Raw genomic sequence first — 11,984 nt, 5'->3', positions numbered from 1 at the left:
CTCTAATTTTTCAATCATTGTTTGAGTCTTTATTCACAATATACTTTAACAACTGACAATACCTCTATTTATCAGAAGTGGATTTACTCTTTTTGAAGTGACCTTCTGTTTGAATGTTAATAGATTCTCTTTCTCTTCACACACAACGAGAATTTAAATATCTTTGATTATTCCCTGTCTCTACTCACAGCTTTTGCCATGTGCTGTTCTGAATGACAGTTAAATTAAAGCTCTGACGCTCTAAAATAAGAACAGGTTTTTAACTACATTGTACTAAATATTGTTGAAGCACATTCATTTGATGGAGTTGTAGTGGAGGCGGTTCCCTTGGAAACCATTCTCTCTAGTCTCTTGTTTCCCCCTGGGTTTTAAGCAGACCCCTCCCTTTATTCTTTTAGGAAACCTTTCTCTAGAGCATTTAATGATAATGGCTTTTGCAAAACGAACCTCCTAGAGGTGATTAGTTTTGCATGAAACGATTAACGTTTCATAACATTTAGGCAAATACATTTTTTAGTGTGGACAATAATAGCTTCACAAGAACACACTACAGTAAACTGATGTGGGGCATAGTTACACATTTTTTTTCAAAACTTAAAAGATGTGTGAATGAAAATGGATCGACCTTAAATAAATCATACAAATAACCAACAAGGACAAACCTCCATTTACTCACATCGTTGCTCTTCAAAAAAAAAGGACGCAAGACACCTTTTTAAGGCATTTTTTTAATTATTCAAAAATTCTGTAACAATCATACAAAATCACAAGAGACCTGGAAACCCAGAGTAAAGTAACCCACAAATCACAGTTGAAGGGTAAAAAAGACAACTAAATAAATCATTAATTTTTTTTTCAGATAATTAGAGTAAACTAATAACTCATTTCCACTACTGTGACATTGTGGACAGTAATAATGCACCCCAAACAGTAGTCTTATGAGACTATGAAAAGATTATCTGCAGAAGCATAAAACATAATTTATAGAAAAGTAATGAATTTGTAAACTAAAGTTATTTGTTCTATCAGCCAGTGTTTAGTGTAAATATTTCATTACAGTACTGAAGTTTATCGGTGCATTTGCTGAAACAATGCTGGTATTTTTTTATTTAGTTTTTAAAGCTTTAAGTAATCTGAGAGCTGTAAGTACAAATAATTTTTGCATAGAATAATCTTTTTAAAGGGATAGGTCACCTTAGAATAAAAATTCTGTCTCCATTTACTCACCTTTTCCAAGTTCCAAATCTGTATAAATTTCTTTGTTCTAATGAACACATTCAGACAAATGCATGTAACCAAACAGTTCTTGGACCCCATTGACTACCATAGTTGGAACAATTACTTAATTGTTTTATTCTGTTTAACACAAAGTATTATATTTAAATTAAAGGAAGGACAGAAAATCGTTATGGGGCACTTTTGACTACCATTGTAATTTCTCCTATGGTAGTCAATAGAGACCAATAACTGTTTGGTTACAAGCATTTGTTCAAATATCTTTCTCTGTATTCATCAGCATAAATACATTTATTGAGATTTGGACCAGCTAGAGTGTGAGTAATTCATGACAGAATTAATTTATTTGGGTGAACTATCCCTTTAAAGTTCAGTTTAGCCCTCCTTATGAAATCGCTGTGCACCCTGGTTCAGAGTTTATTTTACAGTAATTGGTCTATTTTGTAGCTTCTCTCACTGAGCTGGCAGCACAAGCCCAAAATGCAGAACCAACATCCCATCCTGAAAGAGAAAAATAATACATGTAAATATCGATGTATCAATAACTTGATTAATACTCATAACCATATGTTTAAATCTGTTGAATCAAGAAGAAAATATAAAACAAATTCCCTGAACATAATGTTCAGAACCTGGCCTGTCTTTACTCACACAACAAATATGCTAAATAAAGATCTCATTTAAATGTTGTAAACCAAAATCCTTCACACAAATAAAACCACAGTGAGGAGTCTTCTGTGAATGCTATATTTAGAGCTATTAACACTTGAGGCTGCAGGTAAGGCTCTAATGTAATGCTGTGTGAAGAGTGAGATAGAAAACTAGATGAGGCGCCTGTAGTTCACACTTATAAGCTTACTTCAGGCTGGGGTCGGATCTCTCTCAAACATCACGCGGTTACAGTTACCATTATTTCTGTATCTATGTTTTGTAGCCTATGTTTATATGCACATGTTTACAAGTTCATATGGAGAAGATCATAAACTATATCCTTATCAATTTAAAGGGCGAAAAATAACTGCGCTAATGTGACTGTTTTGTCAGGTACCCACCTGTAATGCATGTTTTCCCAGGGTGTTACATACTTCTCTCAAAGACTGGCAGTGCTCAAGGAGATGCTCCCCACATACAACATCCACCTGCCAATGTAGTAAACAATTCACTTGGATGCCACAAAATAACTCTATTGTTCAAATAAAGAAGATGACATATATGCTTATTCCATTTATATATATACATACAACTTTGTGATGCCCGCCAATGCAAAAGACATTGCAAAAGACAAATACTATTAGAGATGGGCATTTTAACCAATTTTATAGTTAAAGCACATATAGAATAAGGTAAGCTTTTCCCAAACTGACCCGAAAATGTTAGATAGAAAGCACTTTAAGCATCCAAATGTACTAAAAATACAGCTTCTATCATATTCTCAACATCATTACGCATTTTTTAGAGCCTAGTAGAGCACTGTTAACCACTTCCCATCTCCCAGACTTCACAAATTCTTCTCAAGATTTCCCCACCACTAAAGGTTTCCTCGCTTGGCCAGACAGGTTTTGCTAATCAAGAGTGATCAGGTGCCAGGAAAGTATCTTAAGCCAGTAATCCAGGTACGACTGTTTAGCCTTACAACGTGCAACCTGCATTTGTCCATATGGTATATTTGGAAGACCACAGCATTAAACTGGAAGAGACTCTTTTAACCAGACGCAGCTGTCTGCAGACGGTTATTTTCATGCTTGACTGAGCATATCTATCTTTCTTCCGTGCAAGGACAGTCTGATACATTTTTCCAGCCCTGTCAGTTTGAATTATTGTGTGTTCCCCTGACACATCTTCAGCCACTCTCAGACCTCTGAAAGAGCTGGCCACCTAAGATTAGCATTTATGCCTCTGGTGTAAAAAACAACCTGTTTAACACTTGCAACATCATCTTTGGTGTCTGGAGAGATGTTTTACAATACAAAATGTACGCAAGAGTGGGTAAAATAAAGGGAAATAAAACACATGTCCTTGTGTTTCACCTTGTAATTTGGGCTTAGCTCCATCTTTCTCCGGATAAAGACCTCGACATGATGGATTGTTGCTTCTCCTGAAACACGAACATACTTCCTTTCGAGAGGCTTGAAAGTGAACAAAAAATTTGATTATTAAAATAGAAAAATAGAGTGTGACTACATCACAATTATTATTTAAATTCTACACAAAATATAACTTATTTATACTGTGCAAGAAAACAATAAAATGTTAACGTTACCTTATAATTTGCAATGCCCTCTTCAGCTCTGGAAAAACAACAATATTTATTTAGTAGAACAGATCACATCTCTCTTATTTGCAAAAAAACAAAACAAATACACAGGTAGTATTTTACAATTATGCATAATCAGTTCAATTAACCAAGAAAATAGAACAACGCTCTGGTTTTAAATGGATAGGCTCCATCTTGTGGTGCACATGACCTACTTGCCGTTCAGAAAGTATACAAATAACAGCTCTCGTGATATCACATATTTAAAATATTATCAAGTAAAACATTTAAGTACAAACAGAAAGAAAAAACTTTACAGCAGTATTTGGATAAGAAATCATTAAATGTTTTAAGTTTCAAATTGGAGCAACTGAAGCAAACTTAAAAGGTTGTCATCGAGCACTGGTAACTGAAAGTTACTAATAAATGTGCAAATACATTACTGACCCCAAAAACTCCAGCATCAGAGACATATCCAGCTCTGAAGGGATAGTAAAAACAGACGGAAGCAGCATGTCTCTCCTCTGTCTCGGGGGCAGCTTGACGGTGCCTATGGCTGGCGCTGTCACTGCCACTGGGGTAAAAGAGAAGTGCATCATGAAATCTTAATCTCTCACAGCACCACTCAATTTGTTTTATGAACTGAAAAGCATACAGTATATTCACAAACCTGGCTTTGGAACTTCAAGTCCTCTGTTTTTATAAAATTCACATATCCGTGACCTTTCATCTAGAAACACAAAAATCCAAAATTACTCAAAGGACAGACTGTGCACAACCAATGAGCCAACCAATAAAATGCTGCTTACCTTCTTCCAAATATGGAACCATTTTAAAAACAATGTCTTGTAATTGTCTATCAGGTCTAAAAGAAACACAAAGATAACTTGACTCCTTAACAACCAATCTTAAACAATACACCACAGAACATAAGAATCCCTAAGGACCCTTGGGGCATATGGGAGGCTATTACTGTTCATGGTGCCCGCAATTACACAAACGGGAGTGTCCTGACAATAACAAGTAGAGTAAATCTCTAGTCCTAAATTTGTAAGCAACAACAGTAGGGTTTTCATCATAAAAATGCAGAAGAAGTCAAGAAAAAAGAAGAAATAAAGAAACAAGGATACCTTATGTTGTACAATGACTGTGTCTGGTGAACGACAATTGCACAGTTCGGACACCTGTTGCTGTAGAAAAAGTGCTTTACTATGCAGCTCTTACAAACTGTGAGAGTGGAAAGAGAATGAAAATCAGAAAAACTGGTGTAATGCAAAACAATTAACGTAAGATATGACTAAATTATTAATGAGTATGAAAATAAATAATTAAGACTTACAGGTATGAAGACACTCTGTAATGGTGGTTGCGTCAATGAAAAACCCATTGCAAAGGGCACAGCGAATATACGGATACAGTTCCCTGAGGGGCAGGGAACGCTTTGCACAAAAAGAAAGAATTATGTCAACGTTTAGTATGCAAGGCCATCTTCATTCATAAATATAGAAACCCAATGGTAAATTTTAATTTTGTGTAATAACAATGTTGAACAAACTTGATTTAGTGTCGTACCTCGTCGTCGTCGTCATGATCTCTCTCACTGTGGTCAGTGTGTTCGTCTTCACGGTAGGAAATGCTTGTTGACCCGCGCGCAGATCCATCGACTGCACCTTTCTCTACTGTTTCGTCCATAATCCACGCAAATGCGGTTCAAACGCATACACAACGAAGAGTGCCTATCCGGTGTCTTCTATGGTGTTTTGCAAAAACTGGATAACGAAGTGTTTGTTTCAGATACAACTTCTGCAACACTTCTGTACGCGTCGAGGTTCGCGCGTGACACTCAGTAAGCAGTTTTAATGCGTATAAAATAAAAGTCCCTGCGCTCAACCAGTGAATCAGTGAGCACTTTAACTTGACTAGAATAAAAGTCCAAACATTTTAAGGATACTAAAACTTGAGAAAATAGGATGGATAAATAAATAAACTACTGAGACCAAGAGTTTTAAAAGTAAACGCTCAAATAAACACATGCATTTAAAAACTAACAAACAGTACAAAGAAAGAGTAAAAAAAGCACAAATTTATATAATTGGCCTGCATTTACTGATTGTTTTTGCAGAAATGGTCCTTCAAAACCAGCTGCGCATGTCTACTTGTAAGCATGTATGTATAGCCAGAACAAAGTCAGCAAAGTCAGAAACTTTTGTTTTGGCAGTGTTTGTGTGTTTCTGCTCTCTACTGGCGCAAGTGAGGCATGACATTAAACATGGCGGCGTCCAGGGGCAACGTGGATGAAATTCGGGATCGAGTAATATTGGGTGAATTTGGCGTAAAAAATGTAAGTTAGTTTGAGAAAATGACATGTGGTTTGTTGTGTGCTTTTGTGGACATATATGTATAGGAGATTAAACATTTGCAATTTCATATTATGCGGGTGCACATGTCACGCAGTTTCACTGTACAGATTTCACGTTTTATGTAAACTTCTATATTAGAGTGTATTCCAGTTATCAACGTTTATAACTGTTATTGTAATTCAACCATATTCAGGTCCATACTACCGATTTTCCTGGAAATTATCCTGGTTACGATGACATGTGGGACCTGAAAAAGTTTAAAGAGGTGTGTGCGACATTTAAAGGATTTTACATTCATTGCAACGAATATCTTCGTTGTTAATTAATGTAATGCCTAATTGGTGTAACCAGTTTTCTATTTGTCCCCTGCAGAATTTCAAAATTAATATTATACATTCCGATGAAACCACACTGGAATTTGATATGATTGGAATAGACGCTGCAATTGCAAACGCTTTTCGGCGTATTTTACTTGCTGAGGTAAGGTCCATGAGGTCACCAATATCAACTTATGCTATTATAGGGTTCATGTGGCTACAGAAGACCGTGCCAGTTGCACGGAGTTGTGTTTTTTTATCGTGTATATTGTATATTTTGAAATATTTGTATATTATGTAAATTCCGTGATTGTTGTTTACATTAATATTATTAATGATATTTATAATTAATATTTGATTATTTACTCTTCAATAATTATTTAACTAAGTGTTTTCCAAATTAAAATTCCACCATCATTATCCTTTTGCATTTGATGTTTCTTTTAAATGGTTTTATGTTAACATCTGCAGAGTTGTTGAATAGCAGGTTATATTGTGTAAATGTGTTTACTGGAGTGTAACTCTCCTTAAAGCCACAATATGGAAGAATTTTATGAAATATCCAAAAATCACTTGCACAGTCTGATATATATCATGCAGTTGTGTACTTACATTATCCCAAAAAAGATTTCCAAGAATGTGCAAATCAGATAAATTCCTATTTAAATCCCTTGTCTCTCTTGTATTTGTCGCATATCAGTGACTTAATATCCGGTGCTCCGCAATACCCTCAGTTTCCAGTTGGAGAAACTACAGCAACACGTAAATGTGGAAGTGGTTATACAGCATCTGGGATGCAGCATCTCTTGTTCTTTTATTATGGATCACGATTACTCTTTGGCGAGTGAAGGAAACCCAAAAAAGCGTAAACACGTCGACTGTATGACTGTTTTAAACATGTTAAAACTGTGTAGCATTACGCTACCAATCAATTGACAAAGTCCAATATAATATGTGGGCTAACTTAGCATTACTTTCCACGTTTCTTGTAAGCTAATTCATTACGATGACATAAAATAAAATAAATTCATTACCTCATCCTTGAGCATGATGAGCCACCTCCATACGCCTCCGGATGGTGAAAACGACGTGTCTCATAATTCCATTCTCCTACATAACGTCATTTAGCTTCGTCTTTTGTTATTGTTTCAAAAGTGTACCATCTTGCGGTCCAAATTTACATATTGTGGCTTTAAATAAAGGATGGAAATATCATCTTTTTTCCTTTAATGGGAAATATTCTTATACAGAACATTATTTCAAAAATGAAACTTCTCAGAGAATTATTAATACAAGTTATTCGTATGACAAATAGTCATGTAGCTGTTTTTGAGGTAATCGCAATTATATATATATTTACCTGGTGATAAAATCTTTATTGTTTAATAAATTTGTCTAATCTCATTTGCCAATTCAGGTACCAACAATGGCAATTGAAAAGGCGTTCATTTACAACAACACATCCATTATTCAGGATGAGATTTTGGCCCAAAGACTTGGTCTTGTGCCCATTAAAGCAGATCCTCGTCTTTTTGAATACAGGAATCCAGGTGAGAACATAAAGCAAGCACCATCAACATGAATATATATATTTTTTAAATATTAACTGTGTTCAGCTGTAAGAAAATGTATACCATTACATAACTGCCAGCACAAACTGGTGTTTCTTTATCAGAGGATCAAGAAGGCACAGAAATTGACACAATTCAGCTTGAGCTGAAGGTAAAATGCTCCCGGAATCCTAGAGCACCTAAAGATTCATCGGATCCCAAGGAATTATATCTTAATCACATGGGTGAGTTTACTTTATAATTCAGTCATGTCACTTTCACACAACTTGCATAACAATCCATCTTAATACTGTGAACGGTAGGAATCAAGTCAGTGAGTTTTATACTACCTTTCAGATATATCTGTAGTGTTTAAAGTATTATGTTGACCTCTTGTGTTTGGTTTCAGTGTACTCCGGTGACATTAAGTGGGTCCCAGTCGGAAACCAGGCCGATGTGTTTGCAGATGCCAAGATTGGCCCTGTGCATGATGACATTCTCCTGGCACAGCTCCGACCAGGACACGAACTTGATATAGTCATGCACTGTGTCAAAGGCATAGGTATACTAATATCAGAGGTTTTTTATGGTACATTTTTTTGTATGAGAGCCGAATAGTCTTTTTTTAAATAAGGATTAAATGTTGTTTAACTACAAAACAATGAAATACTTTCTATTGGCACCTCACAGGCAAAGATCATGCCAAGTTTTCTCCAGTGGCCACTGCAAGTTACAGACTTCTTCCTGAAATCACATTACTAGAAACCATTGAGGGGGAAAAGGCAGAGAGGTTGCAGCGCTGCTTCTCACCTGGAGTTATTGAACTTGTCAATGTTAATGGTATGAATGTCCACATTTAATTTACAAGTAGTCTTAATATTTGGTACTTCATATGTTGTGGTATTCATCTACTCATGAATTTTAGGAAAGCAAGTGGCAAAGGTTGTTAACAGTCGTTTGGACACATGCAGCAGAGAAGTTCTCCGACACGAGGACTTGAAGAACGTGGTGAAACTCGGAAGAGTGCGGGATCATTTCATATGTATGTTCAAAATAAAGGGTGTTGCATACAGTACAATGCAGTGTTGTTTGGGATTTAATAGTGATGTTATAAATGACAGTTTCTTACTGTGTTCTCTCCTCAGTCTCAGTGGAGTCAACGGGGATTCTGCCTCCTGAAGTCCTGGTTAGTGAGTCCATTAAAGTCCTCATTGGAAAGTGCAATAAGTTTCTCGCAGCACTTGATGCCACAGACAAGGAGTAGAAAGAGGAAAATAAGGCCAGTCACACTCTGAACAGGACTGCATATCTATGGAATTAAATTGTGTGATTGGTTTCCTTAAATTGTACATAGCTTTTATTCCAAAGCTTTGACTGAAAGATTTCCTTTGTGTGAATTAATATCAATTCCATCACAACATGCTACTCAAAAATTGAACGTTAGCAGGGGGTAACACCCCTGCACAAACAGTTCTTAAGGCATCCTTTAGACTGGAAAGTGTTTTCCTAAAAAAATATATATGATATTTTCTCATCAAAAACTTATTTCTGAATGAACCCAAGTTTATTTTTAGTCAATTTTGACTAATACAAATAATGCTGTAAATCTCTTATTTGACCAGACATTTGGTGACATGTTTGTTTTTCTATGTGCATTAAAATCTTTGTTATTGACGAAATAAACTTGTCAATGAAACTTTACTATTTTTTTTCCTTTATTCCTGCTTGTTGTCAGCATCCAAAGTTTTTATTGTCATTCGTAAGACCGTCATAACTGTCAACAAATTCTTACGGTGAACAGTCATCATCATTATTGACTATTTCTTTCAATTTTTTTTGACGTTCTGTTCTCATAGCCTCCACTAGTAGGAAGGACAAACAGTGTTGTTATTCCTGCCAGCTCTTCTCTTTATCAATGAAATCAAATGCTCCATCTTGGAGACAATTGTGACAGGCGATCAATTCTGTCTTCTGATATGTACTTAGATGAATTAGCTGTATCATCTAGTTTTGCAAGAAGAATAAATAATGCATCGTTACGGAGACGTTTACCTTTTGTTGTAGTGAATTTGCAGCCCTATCAATTAATATTAAACTAAAGGCGTGTCTGTGGTTTGCTTTGTATCTTAAACGGATATTTCACCCAAGAAAAATTCTGTCATCGTTTATTCAAAACCTATTCATCACTTTCTTCTGTGGGACACAAAGTTTGAGAAATTTCTCTGTGCTTTTGTGTTCATCTAATGTGGGTCAACGGGGTGGGGCAATTCTTTTTGGTTACAGACATTCTTCAAAATATCTTTTTTTGTGTTTGGCAGAAGAATAACTAATACAGGTTTGAGGGTAAATGATGGGTTGGGCAACCAATTTCTTTAAATTACATTTATCTTCACCAATCCACATGCAATGGTTATTTTCTATTGATGCTGATAAAGTGCACATGGTTTCCTTTCTGTTCTGAGTTATACAGAACATTCTGACTGAATTACTCAAGCTTTTCCAGCATATGCTGCTGTTGCCAGAGGCAGATGAATCGAAAAAACTAGCTGTACATTTGCACGGTTGGCCTTTGCTTGGCACAGCGAGGACAATGGAAGTATTATCTCTCATTTTTAATTCACTGGATGATACAGTCACTACAACACCTGATGGACTTTATGCAGATTTGTGCATGACGCTATCTAACTCCTTTTGTCAGCAGGAAATGTGTTTGCTGATTCCAAGAAAAGTGATATTTTCTTTTCCGAGGGAACTGTTTTAACTTAAAATATTATCAAACATTGCATCTGTGCTCGGTCATTATGATCTACCATCTACCAAACATCTTTCACCCCATGCCACACGTCATGAACAGATACAAGTTAAAATTGGGACAGAGTATATTCAGAGACGACGAGGCACAATAAGTGGGTCACCTTCAATTGTGTTGCTCTCATCACTAGAGCAGCTGCGCTGGGGAGGTTCTGCTGAGACTGGTTGAGACTGGAACACATTTACAGAGTCACTTGGCATTCTTCATTGCTCTTGGTTCTTGCAGACTGTGTCATTACTCAGCTTTGCTTTTTTGGCAAGAGTCGGACACCGCTCAAAACATAAACACAGAGAAAACTAATTCTAATATCTTTGTTGGCCGGAGCTGTTGTTTATTAAACATACTGTATTATTTTCCTTAGTAAGCTAATTATAGTGAAGGGATCACTTAAGACCATTGTGCGGAGGATTTTGTATTGCTTGACAGATAATTAGGATGAAGCTTATTATACTGACTGGGTATGACCATTGCTCTGTCTGTTAAGGTTATGTGGTAGTTGCTTAGCTGGCACGAGTTACGTTGGTTTTAGAATGGACTGGTGGTGGTGCATATATATGGCATCACTCCCTGCTGGCTTGTGCCATCTTAATGAAGGCAAACATCAGGTAAGGATGTAATTTCCTGGTCACATGTAGGAACATATTAAATAATTTGAAGCAATAGGTCACCCCAAAAAATTTCATCCATCATTTGCTTACCCTCATGTTGTTCAAAACCTGCCAGACTTACTTTGTTGTGTTCAAAATATCTTTCATATGCGTTTTGCAATGTCGGTAACCCAACAACATTGGCCTCCATTGACTTTGTTGTATATGATGCAAATGTTGAAAAGGGACTGAGAAAGGATTTGTATATGTCCTTTCACAGTGAACCCGTAACGTGTGACATGCAGGATTTTATTGTTCAACGTCTCCAGAAAAAACAAGAGAAAATCAGGATAAGGGGGAGAGGAAGAACAAGCGTAGAACCAAGCGTTCTTGAATTCCAAAGCTACGCAAATGATAAGGTTGATTCGTCATCAAGAACTATCAATAAAAATGTATGAGACTTGCAAGGGAAATATTAGTAGATAATACGTTTTGTTCTAACTTTGAAGTGGCGACAGCCAAGGTTGACTCTTTGGCTTTGACTGAAGAATTAGCGCTGCCTGTTGATTTAGATTGTACCTTGTAATGATGCTTATGCAACATATAAAGGTTGCAAACTACTTGTCTTGATAGTTTGTGTGTATGAAGCCTTCCCCATGTAAATCTTCATTTATGGGGGAAACAGATGTCAACTGCCATACCCGAGATCTTATCTACATTGTGGTTAAAGGTGTCGTTGCTTGGTAATCTGATTATGCTTAGGTAGAAGATCTATGTCTAGAATAGTTTCCACGATGTATAGTGCCCAAATAAGCGATATGTATCATGACACATGAACCCTCTGTATAACAGGGACTCTATAAACTAA

At 36.3% G+C, this 11,984-nt stretch overlaps 2 protein-coding genes across 5 annotated transcripts; one reads left to right on the top strand and one right to left on the bottom strand.

Annotated features, from left to right (window-relative positions):
* Positions 1-710: 710 nt before the first annotated feature.
* On the bottom strand, positions 711-5,633 carry pcgf6 (polycomb group ring finger 6). 3 transcript variants are annotated; one of them, XR_013787570.1, is made up of 11 exons: positions 5,063-5,378; positions 4,830-4,929; positions 4,621-4,717; positions 4,300-4,355; positions 4,161-4,220; positions 3,938-4,064; positions 3,497-3,524; positions 3,264-3,362; positions 2,289-2,375; positions 1,462-1,737; positions 718-1,320 (listed from the first exon to the last, which is right to left on the bottom strand). XR_013787570.1 is itself a non-coding variant. In XM_079473050.1 (10 exons), exons 1-10 carry the CDS (start codon positions 5,180-5,182, stop codon positions 1,690-1,692), a joined length of 822 nt encoding a protein of 273 aa, XP_079329176.1. In that variant the 5' UTR covers positions 5,183-5,633; the 3' UTR covers positions 711-1,689. The 3 variants fall into 3 exon arrangements, 2 of the variants coding, with proteins under 2 accessions (XP_079329176.1, XP_079329177.1); XM_079473050.1 differs by having other exon boundaries at positions 711-1,737; positions 5,063-5,633; XM_079473051.1 differs by having other exon boundaries at positions 711-1,737; positions 4,830-4,931; positions 5,068-5,319.
* On the top strand, positions 5,375-9,418 carry polr1c (RNA polymerase I and III subunit C). 2 transcript variants are annotated; one of them, XM_079473049.1, is made up of 9 exons: positions 5,375-5,831; positions 6,044-6,115; positions 6,223-6,330; positions 7,585-7,717; positions 7,843-7,962; positions 8,127-8,279; positions 8,408-8,557; positions 8,643-8,759; positions 8,863-9,418. In XM_079473049.1, exons 1-9 carry the CDS (start codon positions 5,748-5,750, stop codon positions 8,979-8,981), a joined length of 1,056 nt encoding a protein of 351 aa, XP_079329175.1. In that variant the 5' UTR covers positions 5,375-5,747; the 3' UTR covers positions 8,982-9,418. The 2 variants fall into 2 exon arrangements, with proteins under 2 accessions (XP_079329175.1, XP_079329174.1); XM_079473048.1 differs by having other exon boundaries at positions 5,609-5,831; positions 7,819-7,962.
* Positions 9,419-11,984: the final 2,566 nt, after the last annotated feature.

This window comes from Barbatula barbatula, assembly GCF_947034865.1.
Source record: "Barbatula barbatula genome assembly, chromosome: 14".
Taxonomy (NCBI): Eukaryota; Metazoa; Chordata; class Actinopteri; order Cypriniformes; family Nemacheilidae; genus Barbatula; species Barbatula barbatula.
Note: the sequence above shows the minus strand (reverse complement) of the source record. Positions and strands in the feature narration are given on the sequence as shown.